The sequence below is a fragment of the Pecten maximus genome, chromosome 13 (genome assembly GCF_902652985.1).
Source record: "Pecten maximus chromosome 13, xPecMax1.1, whole genome shotgun sequence".
NCBI lineage: Eukaryota > Metazoa > Mollusca > Bivalvia > Pectinida > Pectinidae > Pecten > Pecten maximus.
Genome location: NC_047027.1, coordinates 78,852 through 106,781, shown reverse-complemented (window position 1 = coordinate 106,781; position 27,930 = coordinate 78,852). Strand labels below are relative to the sequence as shown.

Here is a 27,930-nt window from a genome sequence, read left to right as displayed (position 1 = left end):
TTGTTTTCCTATTGGTCCCAAGATGCAATATGCAGAACTATGTCCGTCAAAATTCAAATTCTACAATATAAGACTCACAACATATCAATTCACCCTGGTACATAAACTATTTAATGACGTCAGGAGTGTACTTGTATCTATATATGTAACTATCCCAACATTTCAGATTCAGAAGTTCATCTTAAATTTACAGTTAATTGGACTTAGTTAATTGATTGTACTATGTTAAAGTTATCCGTTTAGCTGGGGGTTGAGTTTAATTTCTCACAAAGTAAACGTGTTGTCATGACCAAACCTGGAGTATACTTTAATCTATGTATCCCTACACACATTTCCGGTTAGCTGGGGTTGTATTTATCGCTTTTTAGCTCTTTAGCTTTTGTCGTGGTGCGGCGTCCGTCCGTCAATATTTGCATTAAATCGATACTAGTGATAAAGTTATGAATGGATTTGAACCATTGGTCAGAAATATCCTTGATGAATTGAGAACAGATTTTGCATAAATGATGACTGGGGTCAGAGGGACAGGGCCCAATAGGAGAAATTGAGGTTAATTCTTAAAATCCCTGCTAGTCCTCAATGACCAATAACTGATGAAATTTAGTCTGAAGCATTTTGGGTAAGGATATCTTTTGTTGTATAAATGAAAGGTATTGGTCCCTTGGGACTGGAGAAATGTTGCAAAAAAGAAGAGGAAACAAACAAACAACTTTAAACCATAGTAGGGAAATGCAGCAAAAATGGTAGAAAAATAATTTAAATGTAACTTAAACTTTTTGCCATTATTACTGAAATATCCAGGTCAGCGATGCAGGCCCTTTGTGCCTCTTGTTAATATTTGGAAAACTACATTGTAACAATTAAATCTTTGTTAAAATTGTTCAGGTAATTACAACACTAGATACAATAAACATGTTGACTTAATCTAAGACACGCGACACATAATTACGTGTACTTCTAGTTATGACTTATTTCGGTAGAATTAACACACGCTGTTCATGTTGTCAGAAAAATGATACATTTACATCCTAGTGACCAGCTATATTACTGACGAGGAGGTGGACCATTTATCTGAGTTAGAGTGGCCGTGTGAGTGACCAGCTATATTATTGACGAGGAGGTAGACCACTTATCTGAGTTAGTGGCCGTGTGAGTGACCAGCTACATTATTGACGAGGAGGTGGACCACTTATCTGAGTTAGTGGCCGTGTGAGTGACCAGCTATATTATTGACGAGGAGGTAGACCATTTATCTGAGTTAGAGTGGCCGTGTGAGTGACCAGCTATATTATTGACGAGGAGGTAGACCATTTATCTGAGTTAGTGGCCTTGTGAGTGACCAGCTACATTATTGACGAGGAGGTAGACCATTTATCTGAGTTAGAGTGGCCGTGTGAGTGACCAGCTACATTATTGACGTGGATTTCCAGGGATCGACCGTTTATCAAGAGTTAGAATAAGTCTTCTTGTAAGAAACTGGACTTCGTGACAAGTGGTTCAATAATTGTTCAATACACATATATGTATACGTACCAGAATAGTCATTGTTGACCAAACATTATCCAGCTAGGTTACGTAAGTTAAACATATAAAATACGTCCTGTGTCGTCACAACAAAGGAATTACCTAGATCACCTCACGGTCGCCATTCCTTTTTCTGTATTGGTCAAACATTTCCGGAGTGACTTCAAAATACGGTGTTTCTGTAGCGTTCACGGCACAGGGGGCACGGTATTACAGGCCTACAGCTGGTTACACAGTGCGTTAAGTATAGAAACATTGTGTAGGATTTATAAGAAAACTACTTCCACTATCAAACTAGCTATCTACATCCAGCGAAATACGGACATGTTGATTGTCAGTGGATTACGGACAGGTTGATGGTCAGTGGACTACGGACAGGTTGATGGTCAGTGAACTACGGACAGGTTGATGGTCAGTGGACTACGGACAGGTTGATGGTCAGTGGACTACGGACAGGTTGATGGTCAGTGGAATACGGACAGGTTGATGGTCAGTGGCCTACGGACAGGTTGATGAAGTGAAGTCACACACCCGTAAAAGGTCGTTCCACTTGAGGCCGGGCGGACATGGCTGTTTGTACACGAGTCCCCATACACAACTCACGAAGCCGTCACATGTGTCACATGACTGGTACACTCCGGCGGCCTTTCCCGTACAGTCCTTCACACATTCTGTAATATAAAGGCCAAGGTCAAGGGTCACACACTGAAGGCCAAGGTCAAGGGTCACACACTGAAGGCCAAGGCCAAAATCACACATTACACTCCATTTCCCTACGAACAGTACTAACGTACATGTACAATGATGGTTTAGGCCCACCATTATACGATAGTTTTCTCGCCTGTGAGAGAGACTTTGACGTACATGTACAATGATGGTTTAGGCCCACCATTATACGATAGTTTTCTCGCCTGTGAGAGAGACTTTGACGTACATGTACAATGATGGTTTAGGCCCACCATTATACGATAGTTTTCTCGCCTGTGAGAGAGACTTTGACGTACATGTACAATGATGGTTTAGGCCCACCATTATACGATAGTTTTCTCGCCTGTGACAGAGACTTTGACGTACATGTACAATGATGGTTTAGACCCACCATTATACGATAGTTTTCTCGCCTGTGACAGAGACTTTGACGTACATGTACAATGATGGTTTAGGCCCACCATTACACGATAGTTTTCTCGCCTGTGAGAGAGACTTTGACGTACATGTACAATGATGGTTTAGGCCCACCATTATACGATAGTTTTCTCGCCTGTGAGAGAGACTTTGACGTACATGTACAATGATGGTTTAGGCCCACCATTACACGATAGTTTTCTCGCCTGTGAGAGAGACTTTGACGTACATGTACAATGATGGTTTAGGCCCACCATTACACGATAGTTTTCTCGCCTGTGAGAGAGACTTTGACGTACATGTACAATGATGGTTTAGGCCCACCATTACACGATAGTTTTCTCGCCTGTGAGAGAGACTTTGACGTACATGTACAATGATGGTTTAGACCCACCATTATACGATAGTTTTCTCGCCTGTGACAGAGACTTTGACGTACATGTACAATGATGGTTTAGGCCCACCATTACACGATAGTTTTCTCGCCTGTGACAGAGACTGTGCTGTTACTTTTACGGTGGCGACAGTGGTACTGGCAACATTTACTTTATAGTTGTTTGTTCCGTTGTTCAAAAAGTATCCGCCCAACTTTATCCTTTGGTACAGAGAGGACATCTCAAGTTATGGTCCAGTGACTCTTGAGACTAGGGACGGAACAGTATATTTGGTCTACTATGGCACTAAATCGTATCTAGTGCAGAATTGTACAGTATAGTTCAGTATAGTACAGTATAGTACAGTATAGTTCAGTATAGTACAGTATAGTTCAGTATAGTACAGTATAGTACAGTATAGTTCAGTATAGTACAGTATAGTACAGTATAGTACAGTATAGTTCAGTATAGTTCAGTATAGTACAGTATAGTACAGTATAGTACAGTATAGTCAGTATAGTACAGTATAGTTCAGTATAGTACAGTATAGTCAGTATAGTACAGTATAGTCAGTATAATTCAGCATAGTACAGTATAGTTCAGTATAAGACAGTATAAGACAGTATAATTCAGTATAGTCAGTATAGTACAGTATAGTACAGTATAGTACAGTATAGTTCAGTATAAGACAGTATAAGACAGTATAATTCAGTATAGTACAGTATAGTACAGTATAGTACAGTATAGTTCAGTATAGTACAGTATAATTCAGTATAGTACAGTATAGTACAGTATAGTACAGTATAGTTCAGTATAGTACAGTGTAGTACAGTATAGTACAGTATAGTACAGTATAGTTCAGTATAGTACAGTATAGTTCAGTATAGTACAGTATAATTCAGTATAGTACAGTATAGTACAGTAAAAGACAGTATAGTCAGTATAGTACAGTATAGTACAGTATAGTTCACTATAATTCAGTATAGTTCAGTATAGTAAAGTATAATTCAGTATAGTACAGTATAGTCAGTATAGTACAGTATCGTACAGTATAGTCAGTATAGTACAGTATAGTACAGAATAGTCAATATAGTACAGTATAGTTCAGTATAGTACAGTATAGTTCAGTATAGTTCAGTATAGTTCAGTATAGTAAAGTATAATTCAGTATAGTACAGTATAGTACAGAATAGTCAATATAGTACAGTATAGTTCAGTATAGTACAGTATAGTTCAGTATAGTTCAGTATAGTTCAGTATAGTAAAGTATAATTCAGTATAGTACAGTATAGTCAGTATAGTACAGTATAGTACAGTATAGTACAGTATAGTACAGTATAGTACAGTGTAGTACAGTATAGTACAGTATAGTACAGTATAGTACAGTATAGTACAGTGTAGTACAGTATAGTACAGTTATAGTAAGTATAGTACAGTTGATAGTCCAGTATAGTACAGTATAGTACAGTATAGTACAGTTAGTACAGTATAGTACAGTATAGTACAGTATAGTACAGTATAGTACAGTTACAGTACAGTAAAGTTACAGTACAGTACCGTACAGTTACAGTATAGTACAGTACAGTACAGTATAGTACAGTATAGTACAGTTATAGTACAGTATAGTCAGTATAGTACAGTATAGTCAGTATAGTACAGTACAGTATGGTACAGTATAGTACAGTATAGTACAGTATAGTACAGTATAGTACAGTATAGTACAGTATAGTCAGTATAGTACAGTATAGTCAGTATAGTACAGTATAGTACAGTATAGTCAGTATAGTACAGTATAGTACAGTATAGTACAGTATAGTCAGTATAGTCAGTATAGTACAGTATAGTACAGTATAGTACAGTATAGTACAGTATAGTACAGTATAGTACAGTATAGTACAGTATAGTACAGTATAGTCAGTATAATACAGTATAGTACAGTATAGTCAGTATAGTACAGTATAGTACAGTATAGTACAGTATAGTACAGTATAGTACAGTATAGTTCAGTATAAGACAGTATAGTACAGTATAGTACAGTATAGTAGTATAGTATAGTATAGTACAGTACAGTATAATACAGTATAGTACAGTATAGTCAGTATAGTACAGTATAGTACAGTATAGTACAGTGTAGTACAGTATAGTACAGTATAGTTCAGTATAAGACAGTATAGTACAGTATAGTACAGTATAGTACAGTATAGTAGTATAGTATAGTATAGTACAGTATAATACAGTATAGTACAGTATAGTCAGTATAGTACAGTATAGTACAGTATAGTACAGTGTAGTACAGTATAGTATAGTACAGTATAATACAGTATAGTACAGTATATTTCAGTATAGTACAGTATAGTACAGTATAGTACAGTATAGTCAGTATAGTACAGTAAAGTACAGTATAGTACAGTATAGTACAGTATAGTTCAGTATAGTACAGTATAGTTCAGTATAGTACAGTATAGTACAGTATAGTACAGTATAGTACAGTATAGTCAGTAAAGTACAGTATAGTACAGTATAGTACAGTATAGTACAGTATAGTAAAGTACAGTATAGTACAGTATAGTCAGTATAGTACAGTATAGTACAGTATAGTACAGTATAGTACAGTATAGTCAGTATAGTACAGTATAGTCAGTATAGTACAGTATAGTACAGTATAGTACAGTATAGTACAGTATAGTTCAGTATAGTACAGTATAGTTCAGTATAGTACAGTATAGTACAGTGTAGTACAGTATAGTACAGTATAGTCAGTATAGTACAGTATAGTTCAGTATAGTACAGTATAGTACAGTATAGTACAGTATAGTCAGTAAAGTACAGTATAGTACAGTATAGTACAGTATAGTACAGTATAGTACAGTAAAGTACAGTATAGTACAGTATAGTCAGTATAGTACAGTATAGTCAGTATAGTACAGTATAGTCAGTATAGTACAGTATAGTACAGTATAGTACAGTATAGTACAGTATAGTTCAGTATAGTACAGTATAGTACAGTATAGTACAGTATAGTACAGTATAGTCAGTATAGTACAGTATAGTCAGTAAAGTACAGTATAGTACAGTAAAGTACAGTATAGTTCAGTATAGTACAGTATAGTACAGTATAGTACAGTATAGTACAGTATAGTACAGTATAGTACAGTATAGTTCAGTATAGTACAGTATAGTACAGTAAAGTACAGTATAGTACAGTAAAGTACAGTATAGTTCAGTATAGTACAGTATAGTTCAGTATAGTACAGTATAGTACAGTATAGTTCAGTATAGTACAGTATAGTACAGTATAGTACAGTATAGTACAGTATAGTACAGTATAGTACAGTATAGTACAGTATAGTACAGTATAGTACAGTATAGTTCAGTATAGTACAGTATAGTACAGTATAGTACAGTATAGTACAGTATAGTACAGTATAGTACAGTATAGTACAGTATAGTCAGTATAGTCAGTATAGTACAGTATAGTCAGTAAAGTACAGTATAGTACAGTATAGTATAGTATAGTACAGTATAGTCAGTATAGTACAGTATAGTACAGTATAGTACAGTATAGTATAGTATAGTACAGTATAGTACAGTATAGTCAGTATAGTACAGTATAGTACAGTATAGTACAGTATAGTACAGTATAGTACAGTAAAGTACAGTATAGTTCAGTATAGTACAGTATAGTACAGAATAGTACAGTATAGTACAGTATAGTACAGTATAGTACAGTATAGTTCAGTATAGTACAGTGTAGTACAGTATAGTACAGTATAATTCAGTATAGTACAGTATAGTACAGTATATTTCAGTATAGTACAGTGTAGTACAGTATAGTACAGTATAGTACAGTATAGTTCAGTATAGTTCAGTATAGTTCAGTATAAGACAGTATAGTTCAGTGTAGTTCAGTATAATTCAGTATAGTTCAGTATAATTCAGTATAGTTCAGTATAATTCAGTATAGTTCAGTATAAGGCAGTATAGTTCAGTATAAGACAGTATAATTCAGTATAAGACAGTATATTCAGTAAAAGACAGTATAGTTCAGTATAGTTCAGTATAATTCAGTATAGTTCAGTATAAGACAGTATAGTTCAGTATGGTTCAGTATAGTACAGTATAATTCAGTATTAGACAGTATAGTCAGTATAGTACAGTATAGTTCAGTATAATTCAGCATAGTTCAGTGTAGTTCAGTATAATTCAGTATAGTTCAGTATAGTTCAGTATAATTCAGTATAGTTCAGTATAAGGCAGTATAGTTCAGTATAAGACAGTATAATTCAGTATAAGACAGTATAATTCAGTAAAAGACAGTATAGTTCAGTATAGTTCAGTATAAGGCAGTATAGTTCAGTATAAGGCAGTATAGTTCAGTATAAGACAGTATAATTCAGTAAAAGACAGTATAGTTCAGTATAGTTCAGTATAGTTCAGTGTAAGACAGTATAATTCAGTATAGTTCAGTATAGTACAGTATAATTCAGTATAGTTCAGTATAGTACAGTATAGTCAGTATAGTTCAGTATAATTCAGTATAATTCAGTATAAGTTCAGTATAGTACAGTATAGTTCAGTATAATTCAGTATAGTTCAGTATAAGGCAGTATAGTTCAGTATAAGCACAGTATAATCAGTAAATAGACAGTATGTTCAGCTATAGTTCAGTATAATTCAGATAGTTCAGTATAAGACAGATAGTTATAGTTCAGTATGGTTCAGTATAGTACAGTATAATTCAGTATTAGACAGTATAGTCAGTATAGTACAGTATAGTTCAGTATAATTCAGTAATAGTTCAGTGTAGTTCATATAATTCAGTATAGTTCAGTATAGTTCAGTTATAATTCAGTATAGTTCAGTATAATTCAGTATAGTTCAGTATAATTCAGTATAGACAGTATAATTCAGTAAAAGACAGTATAGTTCAGTATAGTTCAGTATAGTTCAGTGTAAGACAGTATAATTCAGTATAGTTCAGTATAAGACAGTATAATTCAGTATAAGACAGTAAAGTTCAGTATAAGATAGTATAATTCAGTATAATTCAGTATAATTCAGTATAGTTCAGTATAGTTCAGTATAAGATAGTATAATTCAGTATAGTTCAGTATAGTTCAGTATATTTCAGTATAGTACAGTAAAGTACAGTATAGTACAGTAAAGTACAGTATAGTTCAGTATAGTACAGTATAGTTCAGTATAGTACAGTATAGTACAGTATAGTTCAGTATAGTACAGTATAGTCAGTATAGTACAGTATAGTACAGTATAGTACAGTATAGTACAGTGTAGTACAGTATAGTACAGTATAGTACAGTATAGTCAGTATAGTACAGTATAGTACAGTATAGTACAGTATAGTACAGTATAGTACAGTATAGTACAGTATAGTACAGTATGGTTCAGTATAGTACAGTATAGTACAGTATAGTACAGTATAGTACAGTATAGTACAGTATAGTATAGTATAGTCAGTATAGTCAGTATAGTACAGTATAGTACAGTATAGTCAGTAAAGTACAGTATAGTACAGTATAGTATAGTACAGTATAGTCAGTATAGTACAGTATAGTACAGTATAGTACAGTATAGTATAGTATAGTACAGTATAGTTCAGTATAGTTCAGTATAATTCAGTATAGTTCAGTATAAGACAGTATAGTTCAGTATGGTTCAGTATAGTACAGTATAATTCAGTATTAGACAGTATAGTCAGTATAGTACAGTATAGTTCAGTATAATTCAGTATAGTTCAGTGTAGTTCAGTATAATTCAGTATAGTTCAGTATAGTTCAGTATAATTCAGTATAGTTCAGTATAATTCAGTATAGTTCAGTATAATTCAGTATAGTTCAGTATAAGGCAGTATAGTTCAGTATAAGACAGTATAATTCAGTAAAAGACAGTATAGTTCAGTATAGTTCAGTATAGTTCAGTGTAAGACAGTATAATTCAGTATAGTTCAGTATAAGACAGTATAATTCAGTATCAGACAGTAAAGTTCAGTATAAGATAGTATAATTCAGTATAATTCAGTATAATTCAGTATAGTTCAGTATAGTTCAGTATAAGATAGTATAATTCAGTATAGTTCAGTATAGTTCAGTATATTTCAGTATAGTACAGTAAAGTACAGTATAGTACAGTAAAGTACAGTATAGTTCAGTATAGTACAGTATAGTTCAGTATAGTACAGTATAGTACAGTATAGTACAGTATAGTACAGTATAGTTCAGTATAGTACAGTATAGTCAGTAAAGTACAGTATAGTACAGTATAGTACAGTATAGTACAGTATAGTACAGTGTAGTACAGTGTAGTACAGTATAGTACAGTATAGTACAGTATAGTACAGTATAGTCAGTATAGTACAGTATAGTACAGTATAGTACAGTATAGTACAGTATAGTACAGTATAGTCAGTAAAGTACAGTATAGTACAGTATAGTATAGTACAGTATAGTCAGTATAGTACAGTATAGTACAGTATAGTACAGTATAGTACAGTATAGTATAGTATAGTTCAGTATAGTTCAGTATAGTACAGTAAAGTACAGTATAGTACAGTAAAGTACAGTATAGTACAGTATAGTCAGTATAGTACAGTATAGTACAGTATAGTCAGTATAGTACAGTATAGTCAGTATAGTACAGTATAGTCAGTATAGTACAGTATAGTACAGTATAGTACAGTATAGTTCAGTATAGTACAGTATAGTACAGTATAGTTCAGTATAGTACAGTGTAGTACAGTATAGTACAGTATAGTCAGTATAGTACAGTATAGTTCAGTATAGTACAGTATAGTACAGTATAGTACAGTATAGTTCAGTATAGTTCAGTATAGTTCAGTATAGTACAGTAAAGTACAGTATAGTACAGTAAAGTACAGTATAGTTCAGTATAGTACAGTATAGTTCAATATAGTACAGTATAGTACAGTATAGTACAGTATAGTTCAGTATAGTACAGTATAGTCAGTAAAGTACAGTATAGTACAGTATAGTACAGTATAGTACAGTATAGTATAGTACAGTATAGTACAGTATAGTACAGTATAGTACAGTATAGTCAGTATAGTACAGTATAGTACAGTATAGTCAGTATAGTTCAGTATAGTTCAGTATAGTACAGTATAGTACAGTATAGTACAGTATAGTTCAGTATAGTTCAGTATAGTTCAGTATAGTACAGTATAGTACAGTATAGTACAGTATAGTCAGTATAGTACAGTATAGTACAGTATAGTTCAGTATAGTTCAGTATAGTACAGTATAGTACAGTATAGTACAGTATAGTCAGTATAGTACAGTATAGTACAGTATAGTCAGTATAGTACAGTATAGTACAGTATAGTCAGTATAGTACAGTATAGTACAGTATAGTACAGTATAGTACAGTATGGTTCAGTATAGTACAGTATAGTACAGTATAGTATAGTATAGTCAGTATAGTACAGTATAGTACAGTATAGTACAGTATAGTACAGTATAGTCAGTATAGTACAGTATAGTACAGTATAGTACAGTATAGTTCAGTATAGTACAGTATAGTCAGTAAAGTACAGTATAGTACAGTATAGTCAGTATAGTACAGTATAGTACAGTATAGTACAGTATAGTTCAGTATAGTACAGTATAGTACAGTAAAGTACAGTATAGTTAAGTATAGTACAGTATAGTACAGTATAGTACAGTATAGTACAGTAAAGTACAGTATAGTTAAGTATAGTACAGTATAGTACAGTATGGTTCAGTATAGTACAGTATAGTACAGTATAGTACAGTATAGTATAGTATAGTCAGTATAGTACAGTATAGTACAGTATAGTCAGTATAGTACAGTATAGTACAGTATAGTTCAGTATAGTACAGTATAGTCAGTATAGTACAGTATAGTCAGTATAGTACAGTATAGTACAGTATAGTACAGTATGGTTCAGTATAGTACAGTATAGTATAGTATAGTCAGTATAGTACAGTATAGTACAGTATAGTACAGTATAGTATAGTATAGTCAGTATAGTACAGTATAGTACAGTATAGTACAGTATAGTCAGTAAAGTACAGTATAGTACAGTATAGTATAGTATAGTACAGTATAGTCAGTATAGTACAGTATAGTACAGTATAGTATAGTATAGTACAGCATAGTACAGTATAGTCAGTATAGTACAGTATAGTACAGTATAGTACAGTATAGTACAGTAAAGTACAGTATAGTTAAGTATAGTACAGTATAGTACAGTATAGTACAGTATAGTACAGTATAGTTCAGTATAGTACAGTATAGTTCAGTATAGTACAGTGTAGTACAGTATAGTACAGTATAATTCAGTATTAGACAGTATAGTCAGTATAGTACAGTATAGTTCAGTATAATTCAGTATAGTTCAGTGTAGTTCAGTATAATTCAGTATAGTTCAGTATAGTTCAGTATAATTCAGTATAGTTCAGTATAATTCAGTATAGTTCAGTATAAGGCAGTATAGTTCAGTATAAGACAGTATAATTCAGTAAAAGACAGTATAGTTCAGTATAGTTCAGTGTAAGACAGTATAATTCAGTATAGTTCAGTATAAGACAGTATAATTCAGTATAAGACAGTAAAGTTCAGTATAAGATAGTATAATTCAGTATAATTCAGTATAATTCAGTATAGTTCAGTATAGTTCAGTATAAGATAGTATAATTCAGTATAGTTCAGTATAAGACAGTATAATTCAGTATAATTCAGTATAGTTTAGTATAGTTCAGTATAAGACAGTATAATTCAGTATAGTACAGTATAGTTCAGTATAATTCAGTATATTTAAGTATAGTTCAGTACGTACTTCGTTTGGCACCTTGAACCACGGGCTGTATAGCTACACCTCCTAAAACACGAAAAAAAAATCAATTACAAATTACAAAGCAACCCGGAAATTAAGAAAAGGAGCTAAATATTTCTTGTACGATGTTTTATCTTTCCTAGTTACTGCCATCAATTTCTAACTTCAGAGCAGAATTAATTCTGTTGAAAACTTGGTCACAGTTATATACCTCGTGGTTACACTGTCCCTGTGTAAGGCTCTCTGTCAATTGTAAGTATGTCTGCCTTTCATCCTCAATGAAGATTAATAATGTTGATTAGTGACCAATGGTTGGATACAGCATTTTCAATTAGGAAGGGGGGGGGGGGGGGGGGGGGGCAAATTAAGGGGGTTGCGCCCCCTCCCACTTAAATCCGCCAGTGTGATAACAAGAGGCCTATAGGCCTTAATGGTCACCTGAGACTTAAACTACTATCTTCTATGTATTTATAATGTATTTCTAAGCAGTTCATAAAAAATTAATGAAGTAGCAAAGCTTCAAGCATAATTCTAAAAGAAATGAATCAATTTCCATCAAAATGCAATTTCTCTGCATAAAATATAGTAAAATTTACCACTTCGGGAAGAAACATGAAACCTATGGGGAATATAATTTACACCTCAGGACCTACCATCGACGAAGAGTATTTGATCAAAAACCTGCGATTTACATCAATGACATGATCTTAGATATGTCATCGATATGACGGTCACATTCATATGCTACACCTATGTTTTCTCTTTGTTTTCTCTTCACTTCCGGTCTTTAACCGGTCATTTGATTACTGCGAGAACTTTGTTAGTCAAGGTCAACTATTTGCATAACTAATGCAGCACAAACTCGTGCTGTAGATTCGCTAATTATCAAGTGTAAATGTTTCACAGTAATGAACAAAAATAACTGCAATTTATGGATACTTTTGAATTATCTTAAAAGGCCATATCAACGTCAGCTGTGATGGTTTGACCTAGAAATGGTACACTCAACTTGATAAGAGCAGATTCTTTCAAATGTGACCCTAACAAATAATTTTGAAAGAATTTTGAATTTTTATTTCATCGTTTGACCCATATGACCTTGAATGAAGGTCAAGGTCAAAGATAAATAAAACAGTTGTAGCCAGTCATATATGCTATCTGTGTACCAAACGTCCAGTCTTCATGTATATAGATAAAACAGCAGATTTTTTTTATGTGCAGGTTTGGTTGATTTTTGAATTTTGGCGGGAAGTGATGGTTGTATTATATGTATATCTGATTCTGAGTCTTAATTGGTTGGAAGGGCAAGAGTAAATACATGAATGCCACACGTTTGTTCTCCCCTAGCTGTGTAATATATGAAGGTATGAAAGAGAAAACTCGACATTGTATTGATACCACGAGATATGGATTTGGTTTTATTTGTTTAACGTCCTATTAACAGCTAAGGTCATTTAAGGACGGCCTCCCGTGCGTGCGACATGCATGCGTGTGGTGAGTGCGTATGTGTGTTTTGGGACGTGATATAAATATAAAGTTGTTATAGGTGATATGATGTGGTCAGGCCATACAAACCTGGGACAGGTGAACTGGCAGGGGGCGTCAAACTGCCACCTCCTGATGCTGCAGCAACTTTCGAGGTGTTTCCTAAAAAAGTATTATTTTCCTGGTAAAACATGTGCGATTTGATCAATATCTTTTTGGTTAATAAGTAACATGTTAAACCGTTTTGGTTTTATACAGATTTTTTAATGTTCTTGTCACTTCAATAAGGTTAAAGGTCACATAAGTGTTTAACGTCCTCGCAAAAACCAGAGTGGGAACGGTTGTCAAGGAAACACCAACAGCCAGAGTGATATGGGAACGGTTGTCAAGGAAACACCAACAGCCAAAGTGATATGGGAACGGTTGTCAAGGAAATACCAACAGCCAAAGTGATATGGGAACGGTTGTCAAGGAAACACCAACAGCCAAAGTGATATGGGAACGGTTGTCAAGGAAACACCAACAGCCAGAGTGATATGGGAACGGTTGTCAAGGAAATACCAACAGCCAGAGTGATATGGGAACGGTTGTCAAGGAAACACCAACAGCCAAAGTGATATGGGAACGGTTGTCAAGGAAATACCAACAGCCAAAGTGATATGGGAACGGTTGTCAAGGAAACACCAACAGCCAGAGTGATATGGGAACGGTTGTGAAGGAGACAAGTATAGAAAGGCAGAGCCGTGAGGAAAGTAAGAAATAACAACTGAACACAAATACAAGGAATTTAAATCAAGTGTTAATGTGGGACCAATAGATCTTAGTCCCGTAAAGGCCCAATATAAATCAACGGCTATATAGTTCAATATCCCAGAAACCAACGTCCATATAATTAAATGACAAACTAACGATTAGATGATTCGATTCAATGTCCCAGACAAACCAACATCTATGCAATTCAATGTCACAGATAATTTAACGTCTAGACAATCAAATGGCAATACCAATGTGTCCGATGTTTTGATTTTGGCTCGAGCTGTTGGAACTTACCGACAGGATGACATCCTATGAGGTCGAACCTCATGGAGATGTGATTGTTCCACTCAAGAGGGTTTATACGGACACACAACGCAATCACAGGGCACTGAAATATGTTTGTCTCCGGTGTGTCCTCGTCACTGTTACCCTTAAAGAACTGAAAACAACGATCTACTGTTATAGAACTGAAAACAACGATCTACTGTTAGAGAACTGAAAACAACGATCTACTGTTATAGAACTGAAAACAACGATCTACTGTTATAGGACTGAAAACAACGATCTACTGTTATAGAACTGAAAACAACGATCTACTGTTATAGAACTGAAAACAACGATCTACTGTTATAGGACTGAAAACAACGATCTACTGTTATAGGACTGAAAACAACGATCTACTGTTATAGAACTGAAAACAACGATCTACTGTTATAGGACTGAAAACAACGATCTACTGTTAAAGAACTGAAAACAACGACAGTCATATTATCTCACTCATCCCTGTTATCATCTCACGCATCCCTGTTATCATCTCACTCATCCCTGTTATCATCTCACGCATCACTGTTATCATCTCACTCATCCCTGTTATCATCTCACTCATCCCTGTTATCATCTCACGCATTACTGTTATCATCTCACTCATCACTGTTATCATCTCACTCATCACTGTTATCATCTCATTCATCGCTGTTATCATCTCACTCATCACTGTTATCATCTCACTCATCACTGTTATCATCTCACTCATCGCTGTTATCATCTCACTCATCACTGTTATCATCTCACTCATCGCTGTTATCATCTCACTCATCCCTGTTATCATCTCACTCATCACTGTTATCATCTCACTCATCCCTGTTATCATCTCACTCATCGCTGTTATCATCTCACTCATCCCTGTTATCATCTCGCTCATCGCTGTTATCGTCTCACTCATCGCTGTTATCATCTCACTCATCGCTGTTATCGTCTCACTCATCGCTGTTATCATCTCACTCATCCCTGTTATCGTCTCACTCATCGCTGTTATCATCTCACTCATCGCTGTTATCATCTCACTCATCGCTGTTATCATCTCACTCATCGCTGTTATCATCTCACTCATCACTGTTATCATCTCACTCATCCCTGTTATCATCTCACTCATCGCTGTTATCATCTCACTCATCCCTGTTATCATCTCACTCATCGCTGTTATCGTCTCACTCATCGCTGTTATCATCTCACTCATCGCTGTTATCGTCTCACTCATCGCTGTTATCATCTCACTCATCCCTGTTATCGTCTCACTCATCGCTGTTATCATCTCACTCATCGCTGTTATCATCTCACTCATCGCTGTTATCATCTCACTCATCGCTGTTATCATTAAAGAATCTAAAACTAGGATCTTCATACTTCACTCGTTTTTTGTTTTCAAAATATTTTATTAACAATACACATATAAAATACAGTATTGTCAAAAGAATGAGACAACAGGCTAAGTCTATATAAGTCTTTTTCTGAAGATATTCCAGTTAGACCTGGCAGGAAGATGCTATGTTCCATATTTAAATACTAAATTAATGATATTTTCCAAAAAAAGAAATATCGGTTATTAAGTAGACGGTAGTATAGTATTAGTTATATCAAAAATAGAAATGATTTCAACAGTTGAGTGGAAAACATAACATATGAATGCCAGACCCGAATATTAAAAAAAAAACTAGTCTGTAATAGATACATATATGTATCTCACTCACACATTCATTCACATATTTGTACTAGAATGGTTTACTGCTACAGTATTAAGGATAAGAAACTTGCTGCATATGGTATATGCATAAAGACTGTATTTTTACTCCGTGTAGTTTATCATGTATACATATAAAAACGCTTTGAAGATTTAATATATACATGTAGATTAACATGATAAAGAATAGAATTATTTAAATGATCAGGTGCATTGATGATACCAGATATTAAACAGTGAAGATTTACATAGCCTAACAAATTATAAATGGATGTAATATGATGTATTGAATTGGAATATAAAGAACATTGAAAGAAAAATGCGCGGTATCCTCTCTAGGAGCACCACATGGACAGGAAGCATTATCAATCAGGTGATCTTGGAATCTATCATAATTAAGATAACTTTTAAATTTCTAAGCTGGCATAAAATGATATTAAGTTTTCTCGGAACGGAATTAATTAAAAAGCAGATACAGTTATACCAATAGTTGGTTTTAGTTCACGTTTAAAGGAAGAAATTGAGACAGAGTCCCTTAGGGAACTATCAAGTGCATTCCACAGTAATAATTGCAGGAAGGAAGCTTTTCATATAGCTGTTAGTTCGTGCTTGAGGTATATTAGAGACTGTTATTTCTGAAGGTATATATATTGTTTACATTTAGAAATGGTTGTATTATATTGAAAAGATATGATGGAGTGTAATTATTAATAATTTTAAACATAAGCATTAGTTTATGGTTTCGCCTCTTGTACTTAAAGACTCAAGTTGCGTTTCGTGTATAGAATGTGATGAGAAGTACCTCTTCTGAGACCCGTTATAATGCGCATAGCTTCAAATTGGACAAATTCAAGAAGGTCAGATTCAGTTTGAGAACAGTCGTCCCACACAACATCAAAGTATTCTAAAACTGGTCGTGATTTTCATTTTGTACAACTGGATTATTGTTAAAAAAAAGATGAGGGTGGTCAATGTTCAACCTACGACTGAAATTCATAGATATTGTTTTATTAGGATTGAAGAGAATTTGCGATTTATCAGCCCATTCAGAGATTGAAACTAAATCATCATTAAGTATTTTAGTAGGTGAATCTAGGTCATTACCATCATGCACTATTACATAGAGGGAGGTGTCGTCAGCAAAGAGTTTTATATTAGAGGTTATATTATTGGTGATGTCATTAATGAAAAGAAGAAATAGAAAGGGACCAAGGACAGATCCCTGAGGGACTCCTGCTGATATAGGTTTAGTGCTAGATTTATATCCATCAATGACAACCCTTTGTTTTCTGTCAGATAAGTAAACCTTGAACCAATCATATAGTCTACCTTTAATTCCATAAGTTTTTAATTTATGTAACAGACTTAAATGCCATACTCGATCAAAAGCTTTACTTATGTCACAGAAAACAAAGCGTAAATCCTTACCTTGGTCTAAAGTACTTCTTATAGTATTGTATATATCCGTTAGTTGGATATAACAAAGACGGCGAGATATGTTTAACAATAATTGGATACCATCAGGTCCAGCTGGTTTATTTTTATTAAGAATGTGGAATTGGTCAATTATATCTTGCTCAGTTATATTAATATCAGACAGTTCAAAATGGGACAAGGGAGGTAATTATAGTAGGTTATTAGTGTCTACAATATCAGAGGCAATATTAGTAAAGTAATTGTTTAATGCTTCGGCTCTATCTTGTGGATGAATAAGAATTTCATTGTTATGTTTGAGAGGATAGGATTGAGTGATGTTATTAGAAAGTTTACCCATAGTTTTAGCTATTTGCCACCATTTCCTAGGATTAGTAGATTTATCAACAAGGGAACTCTGTAACTTTTTCATGTAATTATCCTTAGTTTGCCTAATCAATCCAATGGTCTCATTCCGAAAACTTCTGAATTTGGCCCAGTCTTTTTTTTCCTTAGGTTTTCTATGAATTTTTTTTCTCTCTTTCACTTTATGCCTTATTTCACCTGTCATTTCACCTGTCATCCATGGTTTATCATCGGGATGTACAATTATTGTTTTATGTGGTATATGTGTATTAGTAGTTTATTTTCTATATTGATATTGTTATTAATATCAAAAATATTATCCCAATCAACAGTTAGTAATTCATTGTTTATATCATCCCATCTGGCTTTACTGAACTTGAGGATATTTTTTATAAAGTTTGCTTTTTAAAGTTTTAAAACAGATATTAGCTAGAATGGGACAGTGATCACTACAAAGAGGAGAAAGTACCTATGTTAAAATAAAGATATTGACATTATTGGCTATAAAAACATCTATCAATGTAGCAGTAGTATCTGTAATTCGTGTTGGAGTTGGTATAAGATTTTTTAGTTGATATTTAGTAAGGAGTTTAGAAAGATGTTGCTATTATCATTAAGAATAAGGAACATTTCTCTACTCTCGGAATTGGGAACATATACGTACGGCGTCTGTGGTGTTTGGTCCCCCGACAGGTCTCCATCGGACACAGTCACCACTATACAGTACCCGGTATTTCTTCACCCACTGTTTACAGCAGCCATTCCGTCCCTGGGTGACCACCCCTCGGATCACTGTAGGCTCGTTCAGTTTTACCTAAAAACATAACAAATCTGCTTTGTTTTAACTAAATCTTTAATCATCAAAACGAATGAACATACAAAACACGATTACGTTGGAGTAGAACTATTTACACTAATGATAAACTTTCATACTGACCTGGATAAACTGGTCGACCTCATTTTTACCTGCCGACCATCCTCCAATCAGAGTCCTCCCAGAGGCGTCCTTGAACTCCGTCGTCTTTAAGCGTCCCCTTGATGGGCCGTAATCATGTGTGGGGTCGGAACCATATGTTGATGAAGCTGAGAAGCTGGCATCGCTCACACCCGAGACAAAACGATTCCCACACAAATCTGAAGGCGAGAGAAGATTCATCATTGAATGGTACCGGTCGGCTCATTATTTATCACCGGCCATGTGTTTCCACTGCAGTGTGAGGGCAATGTGTTTTGCTCGCGATCGTGTTTTCTGCGATTATGGAGTTAACAGATATTTTTGTCGTATACATGTAGGTAAGTATTGTTATATTTTGCTGTTTACTCAAAACATATACAACCTAATACCAAATTAGTAGCTTTGTAGCTTTACCCCCCCCCCCCCCCCCCCCCAAAAAAAAAAAAATGTGCGCCACGTCTCGGTCAGCTTGCCCTGCTAGACCACGTAACATTTAAAAATAAATATATATCATTTAAAGATTCAGTTTATTTTTAAATACATTATAATTACCATGATCAAACTGCCAAACGTTACGCTTAAAAGTCGGCTTTATGACGTTAAAAGTACCGTAAGTAGGACAATGATATCTGACAGGTTGGTCAGGAAAACTTTCTCGAACTACACATTTATTAATAACATTGATATCACTCCCACAAACTATATCTAACAGTGAAGGGAAGCTTCACTATAAAATGTTGCAGATTTCACTAGTTGTGACAAGTAAAATAAAATAAGCATATCACGAAAGTGAGAAGACTGGTTTTCAACTAGTAAGTTGGCATTAAAATCGTCTGTTATTACAATAGTAGATAAACCTGTGTTAAAAGCATATTCATTTAAGCGGTGAAGTCAATGGCATAGTAAGCAAAAGAGTAGAGAGATGGGAAAAGCAAAAGGAGAACAAAATATAACAGAAACAATGATTGAAAGAAAAACATCAGAGTGATATGGAATCAGAGCAGACCATAATAAGTTATAGCATTGAAGAAAATAAGTTTGATACACAATTATTATATTAGTTAGATTCGTACAAAATATTTCTCAACACAAGTATAGCACATGCATGCACGCACACACATACATAAATATATAGTGACATTTAATTAACATATTTAGCATTAAATTGTTTACGGAAGCCTTACTATAATTGATTAATATCAAACGATGAAAATCAGTCAAAATTCAGGAGACCACGACTTCTCCGCAAGAATATTTGAACAAATACGATTATGGGGTTCATAGAGGGTATGAAGACACGGAAGAACTAAACACGGAGATAAAACTTTACGAGAATACTAATATCAACCATGACTACAAACCATATGTACAACCAACACACATCAATCAGTAAACGATGGAATATGTCGTGCATTGTTTGATCAGGGTACATGTATTCATTTTGGATAAGAGGTCATATCGTTTTGTTCAGTCAAGTAGATCATACATTGTTATTTCAAGCGTTTTCAATAATTTGGTAATGCGAAGGGCAATAATAATCTAACAAGAGGCCCATGGAGCCGATATCGCTCCCCTGGTTGGATTAGACCAAATGTCAAAATAATATTCATATTCAATGTTTTATTTGTAAATCTCAAACAATGCTATATATGGTTATAGTGTGGGAATCCGAACTGCTTAGCGACGAATGAAGTACAGACTCTCTTAGGTCTGAAATACATCAATAACTGTTTTTAGAACATGCGTTTATCACTTTAAGACTAGTAGCGACTTAAAGGAATTATACATCTATTTCCCCTGTTGTATTACACATTGATGAATCACATGTAACATTCATTAATGAACCGTATATTTCAGTTCATTTCACATGAAAAAATGTACATCGTAAGATCGGATGGTTCTAATCAAATTAAATCAAATATATCGGATACTTATGTATCGTTTTGAATCGGATATATAAGCCAATGTTGGCGTCAACATGAACTATTACATGTAATATCAACATTTGGTTTGGTTTGGCTTATTTTGTTTAACGTCCTATTAACAGCTAAGGTCATTTAAGGACGGCCCCATGTGTGTGCGACATGTATGCATGTTATGAGTGCGTATGTGTGTTTTGGGAGGCTGAGGTATGTTCGTGTTAAGTCTTCTTGTGATAGGCCGGATCTTTTGCCGATTTAGAGTGCTACCTCACTGAAGCATACTGCCGAAGACACCCAGCAGCATACCCCACCCGGTCACATTATACTGACAACGGGCGAACCAGTCGTCACACTCCTTATTTGCTGAGCGCTAAGCAGGAGTAGCAACTACCATTTTTAAAGACTGGTATTTCTCGGCTAGGGGACAGAACCCATAGCCTTCCTCACAGGGGCGAACGCTCAACTAAAGGCCAAAAGTGAGGCATTGTCAAGGGTGAATAACGTATATAGTAATCTGTATAATGTATATAGTAATCTGTATAACGTATATAGTAATCTGTATAATGTATATAATAATCTGTATAACGTATACAATAATCTGTATAACGTATATAGTAATCTGTATAACGTATATAGTAATCTGTATAACGTATATAGTAATCTGTATAACGTATACAATAATCTGTATAACGTATATAGTAATCTGTATAACGTATACAATCATCTGTATAACGGATATAATAATCTGTATAACGTATACAATAATCTGTATAACGTATATAGTAATCTGTATAACGTATATAATAATCTGTATAACGTATACAATAATCTGTATAACGTATATAGTAATCTGTATAACGTATATAGTAATCTGTATAACGTATATAGTAATCTGTATAACGTATATAGTAATCTATATAACGTATATAGTAATCTGTGTAACGTATATAATAATCTGTATAACGTATATAGTAATCTGTATAACGTATATAGTAATCTGTATAACGTATACAATCATCTGTATAACGGATATAATAATCTGTATAACGTATACAATAATCTGTATAACGTATATAGTAATCTGTATAACGTATATAATAATCTGTATAACGTATACAATAATCTGTATAACGTATATAGTAATCTGTATAACGTATATAGTAATCTGTATAACGTATATAGTAATCTGTATAACGTATATAGTAATCTATATAACGTATATAGTAATCTGTGTAACGTATATAATAATCTGTATAACGTACATAGTAATCTGTATAACGTATATAGTAATCTGTATAACGTATATAGTAATCTGTATAACGTATACAGTAATCTGTATAACGTATATAATAATCTGTATAACGTATATAATAATCTGTATAACGTATATAGTAATCTGTATAACGTATACAGTAATCTGTATAACGTATATAGTAATCTGTATAACGTATATAATAATCTGTATAACGTATACAATAATCTGTATAACGTATATAGTAATCTGTATAACGTATATAGTAATCTGTATAACGGATATAATAATCTGTATAACGTATATAGTAATCTGTATAACGTATATAGTAATCTGTATAACGTACGTAGTAATCTGTATAACGTATATAGTAATCTGTATAACGTATATAGTAATCTGTATAACGTATACAGTAATCTGTATAACGTATACAGTAATCTGTATAACGTATATAGTAATCTGTGTAACGTATACAGTAATCTGTATAACGTATATAGTAATCTGTATAACGGATTTAGTAATCTGTATAACGTATATAGTAATCTGTATCACGTATATAGTAATCTGTATAACGTATATAGTAATCTGTATAACGTATATAGTAATCTGTATAACGTACATAGTAATCTGTATAACGTATGTAATAATCTGTATAACGTATATAGTAATCTGTATAACGGATACAATAATCTGTATAACGTATATAGTAATCTGTATAACGTATATAGTAATCTGTATAACGTATATAGTAATCTGTATAACGTATATAGTAATCTGTATAACGTATATAGTAATCTGTATAACGTATACAATAATCTGTATAACGTATATAGTAATCTGTATAACGTATACAGTAATCTGTATAACGTATATAGTAATCTGTATAACGTATACAGTAATCTGTATAACGTATATAGTAATCTGTATAACGTATACAGTAATCTGTATAACGTATATAGTAATCTGTATAACGGATACAATAATCTGTATAACGTATATAGTAATCTGTATAACGTATACAGTAATCTGTATAACGTATACAGTAATCTGTATAACGTATATAGTAATCTGTATAACGGATACAATAATCTGTATAACGTATATAGTAATCTGTATAACGTATATAATAATCTGTATAACGTATATAATAATCTGTATAACGTATACAGTAATCTGTATAACGTATATAGTAATCTGTATAACGTATACAATAATCTGTATAACGTATATAGTAATCTGTATAACGTATATAGTAATTTGTATAACGTATACAGTAATCTGTATAACGTATATAGTAATCTGTATAACGTATATAATAATCTGTATAACGTATATAGTAATCTGTATAACGTATATAGTAATCTGTATAACGGATACAATAATCTGTATAACGTATATAGTAATCTGTATAACGTATATAGTAATCTGTATAACGGATACAATAATCTGTATAACGTATATAGTAATCTGTATAACGTATATAGTAATCTGTATAACGTATATAGTAATCTGTATAACGTATACAGTAATCTGTATAACGTACGTAGTAATCTGTATAACGTATATAGTAATCTGTATAACGGATACAATAATCTGTATAACGTATATAGTAATCTGTATAACGTATATAGTAATCTGTATAACGTATATAGTAATCTGTATAACGTATACAGTAATCTGTATAACGTACGTAGTAATCTGTATAACGTATATAGTAATCTGTATAACATATATAATAATCTGTATAACGTATATAATAATCTGTATAACGTATATAGTAATTTGTATAACGTATATAGTAATTTGTATAACGTATATAGTAATCTGTGTAACGTATATAGTAATCTGTATAACGTATATAGTAATCTGTATAACGGATACAATAATCTGTATAACGTATATAGTAATCTGTATAACGTATACAATAATCTGTATAACGTATATAGTAATCTGTATAACGGATACAATAATCTGTATAACGTATATAGTAATCTGTATAACGTATATAGTAATCTGTATAACGTATATAGTAATCTGTATAACGTATATAGTAATCTGTATAACGGATTTAGTAATCTGTATAACGTATATAATAATCTGTATAACGTATACAGTAATCTGTATAACGTATATAGTAATCTGTATAACGTATATAGTAATCTGTTCAACGTACATAGTAATCTGTATAACGTATATAGTAATCTGTATAACGTATATAGTAATCTGTATAACGTATATAGTAATCTGTATAACGTATATAGTAATCTGTATAACGTATATAGTAATCTGTATAACGGATTTAGTAATCTGTATAACGTATACAGTAATCTGTATAACGTATACAGTAATCTGTATAACGTATATAGTAATCTGTATAACGTATATAGTAATCTGTATAACGTATATAGTAATCTGTATAACGGATACAATAATCTGTATAACGTATATAGTAATCTGTATAACGTATATAATAATCTGTATAACGTATATAGTAATCTGTATAACGTATATAGTAATCTGTATAACGGATACAATAATCTGTATAACGTATATAGTAATCTGTATAACGTATATAGTAATCTGTATAACGTATATAGTAATCTGTATAACGTATATAATAATCTGTATAACGTATATAGTAATCTGTATAATTTATGTTTGGTTTGGTTTAGAATTTTATAACGTCATATCAACAGCTAAAGTCATTTACGGACGCAGTATGTTACTTCATTATAACGGGGAACTGACTTGATAGGTTTTTTTGGTCCTTTTTTGGTAAATACCTTTTTATTTATGTACTCGATACACCGAGATATCAATTATTAGATTGATATACCTATGTAGGATATTATTCCTCGAAAAGTTCAACGTGACAGGTAATTCTGGTCTCTACGTGATACTATTTCCTAACAACAGTCAGGGTCTTCATTGTTTTCGAGGAAATCGTGGTATTTAATGACTTATGCGACAATGCATATAAGCATTTTAATTTAAATTATCGAAGAAGACCGACATTTTATAGAATTATAATCATATCAAATAATCTAATTTAACTACAACTTGAAAAATTGTTATAGGTTTGGATTTTTATTGTTTAATGTCCTTTTAACAGCTTAGGCCAATTAAGAACGGGCTCCCGTGCGTGCGACATGCATGAAATTAGTTTTTCAAAACATCGTATGTAGCAGGAAAATGTCGCTCGTGAATAATCAAATATAGGCGACATAGCTGTCTCCTACAAACTTTATATATTTCACGTGAGCATGTTTGTCACGGGCCTGCACTAATTGACATGTACTAATCATACCATGTAACAGGTAGCCTATTTCACGTGAGCATGTTTGTCACGGGCCTGCACTAATTAACATGATCATACCATGTAACATGTAGCCGTACGTAATGTAAACGATTGGAATATTTCTTCTTTACTTAAGCATTGAACTGTTACCAAATGGTAGTATACAATCGATATGAATACAATTTGGGTGACAGATAAATAGAATGTCGCCCGTTAGTGTAGGTTATGACGCGTTTAAATTTGCCGCTTACCCTATCACTGACGTCATCAAGTTCAAATACCGGAACAGCCGAAATTTCCAGAAGGAATAATATAGTCCCGGATGACGCTATTAATAGCAAGCACATACGAACGTTTTTGTACAAATTTGGCTTTATTTTTTATTTCATATACGCTTGTAGGTATCGCCAAATTGTTCACAATTGTATAATTTCTGATTGTTCAAAATCGAAACCGTTTTTTTCTGCGCAATGATTTAAAATTAACATTTAGAAGTGATGCGGTTCGAACGGGCATTGCCAAGGACAGACTCGATTCCTCGGAAACACTTATGTTTCTATCGACTGGATTTACGTTAATTTAAAAAGAATACCAGCGTTTAGATTCTAAATGAAAGTCGTCTTGACAGTAGGGGAAACGATTCCAAGGATATTTCGTTCGAAACAGATTCCAGTCTAACCGGTCAACTCAGTATCGCTAGGCTAACTTAGCAGACGATTTTCAACTTCACAGGGGCTCGATTGTGTAAGGTAGGCCTTTGACATCAGTGAATAATCACAAAACTAAAATCCAGTAGGCCTACACATATTCAACCGGAAACCATGTCGATACTCCCGATATTTATACAAGATTGTTTTTATAAATACATTACTTTTATTGTTGTCGTATCTTGCATTTCTGAAAATGCGGAACGAGCCCCTGTGAGTGTGACGACATTCACAATTTGATCATATTTCGTATAGATCAAGAGTGGCACTTATAGTAATTTCGTGTTGACTACATTTTTCTTATTATAAAATGATACTCGCAAAGCTTGTGATGTTGCTTTATTTTTCGTGGTGGCTTCTGTAAATAAATGCTAGCATTCCAAAGTTCTCTAGGCCGAAAGTAACTGGCGGCCATTGTTTAACCTACAACACTTGGAGCTGTATTCCTACACTGACCGAATCACTGTAAATTGTAGTATACAGTCTCATGAATAACATTTGGTTTACTAACGACATATAGACAAATACAATACAGAATGTTAATATATACTAATAAACGTTTACTTTTATACCGCGATACCAATGAAGCCTACACCTACCTTCACTAATGGCCACGGGAATCAGACCTGAAAAATGAACAGGATATATTTACAATTATTGTGACAATTTTCTCAGACATAAACATTTTATCCCCATCTCTCCCATACCATGTCAGATCTCCCACCAAACCCCGGACGCCCCATACCATGTCATAGCTCCCACCAAACCCCGGACGCCCCATACCATGTCATAGCTCCCACCAAACCCCGGACGCCCCATACCATGTCATATCTCCCACCAAACCCCGGACGCCCCATACCATGTCATAGCTCCCACCAAACCCCGGACCTCCCATACCATGTCATATCTCCCACCAAACCCCGGACCTCCCACACCATCTCAGATCTCCCACCAAACCCCGGACCTCCCATACCATGTCATATCTCCCACCAAACCCCGGACCTCCCATACCATGTCATATCTCCCATCAAACCCCGGACGTCCCATACCATGTCATATCTCCCACCAAATCCCGGACCTCCCATACCATGTCATATCTCCCACCAAACCCCGGACCTCCCATACCATGTCATATCTCCCATCAAACCCCGGACGTCCCATACCATGTCATATCTCCGACCAAATCCCGGACCTCCAATACTATGTCATATCTCCCACCAAACCCCGGACGTCCCATACCATGTCAGATCTCCCACCAAACCCCGGACCTCCCACACCATGTCAGATCTCCCACCAAACCCCGGACCTCCCATATATCAGATCTCCCACCAAACCCCGGACGCCCCATACCATGTCATATCTCCCACCAAATCCCGGACCTCCAATACCATGTCATATCTCCCACCAAATCCCGGACCTCCCATAAATCAGATATCCCACCAAACCCGCGCCTTCCTTACCATGCCAGTTACACAACCGAAAGGTTCGTACTCTTGACAATCCCGCCACCAAAACTAACGGCAGGAGATGGAAAAAGAAAATAAATTATAAAAAAAATTAAGTGCCCAAAAGTAAAGAATAGTAAAGATAGCAAAGAAAATAGTTTGGCTAGCCTGATAAAAGTTAGATATCTTTACATGTCGCTGTCCTGTTCAGCGTGATACCTTTACTTACCGAAAATAAAAAAGTATCCGTACATACTAAGTAATCTGCTGAAATCATTTACAGTCTAGAAACATTGACACTGCTGTACAATCCATCTACAGAGTTGTATAAGCTACATCCACGGGGACACACTAGATAACACTGATCCCACGTTTCCGTTTTCTCGTTCACATGTCTCGTGAGGTCTGACAGGATTAAATACGGTTTGAATCTCATGCAACATGTTTTTGATCGAGTG

General features: G+C 34.0%; 1 protein-coding gene across 1 annotated transcript; it reads right to left on the bottom strand.

Moving 5' to 3' along the window:
* LOC117341519 (lactadherin-like) lies at window positions 1-27,930 on the bottom strand. The gene is made up of 8 exons (XM_033903387.1): window positions 27,702-27,930; window positions 26,627-26,653; window positions 18,831-19,027; window positions 18,558-18,707; window positions 14,392-14,536; window positions 13,432-13,503; window positions 11,860-11,901; window positions 1-2,195 (listed from the first exon to the last, which is right to left on the bottom strand). The coding sequence occupies exons 1-8, from the start codon at window positions 27,724-27,726 to the stop codon at window positions 2,023-2,025; spliced, it is 831 nt and encodes a 276-aa protein (XP_033759278.1). The 5' UTR covers window positions 27,727-27,930; the 3' UTR covers window positions 1-2,022.

Coding starts and splice junctions, on each gene's coding strand:
- LOC117341519 (XM_033903387.1), bottom strand. CDS start 27,726: ATGTACGGATACTTTTTTATTTTCG. Junction 19,028..26,626: donor TCCCGTGGCCATTAGTGAAG/GTAGGTGTAGGC, acceptor TCTCGCCTTCAG/ATTTGTGTGGGAATCGTTTT. Junction 2,196..11,859: donor GGTTCAAGGTGCCAAACGAA/GTACGTACTGAA, acceptor TTTATATTACAG/AATGTGTGAAGGACTGTACG.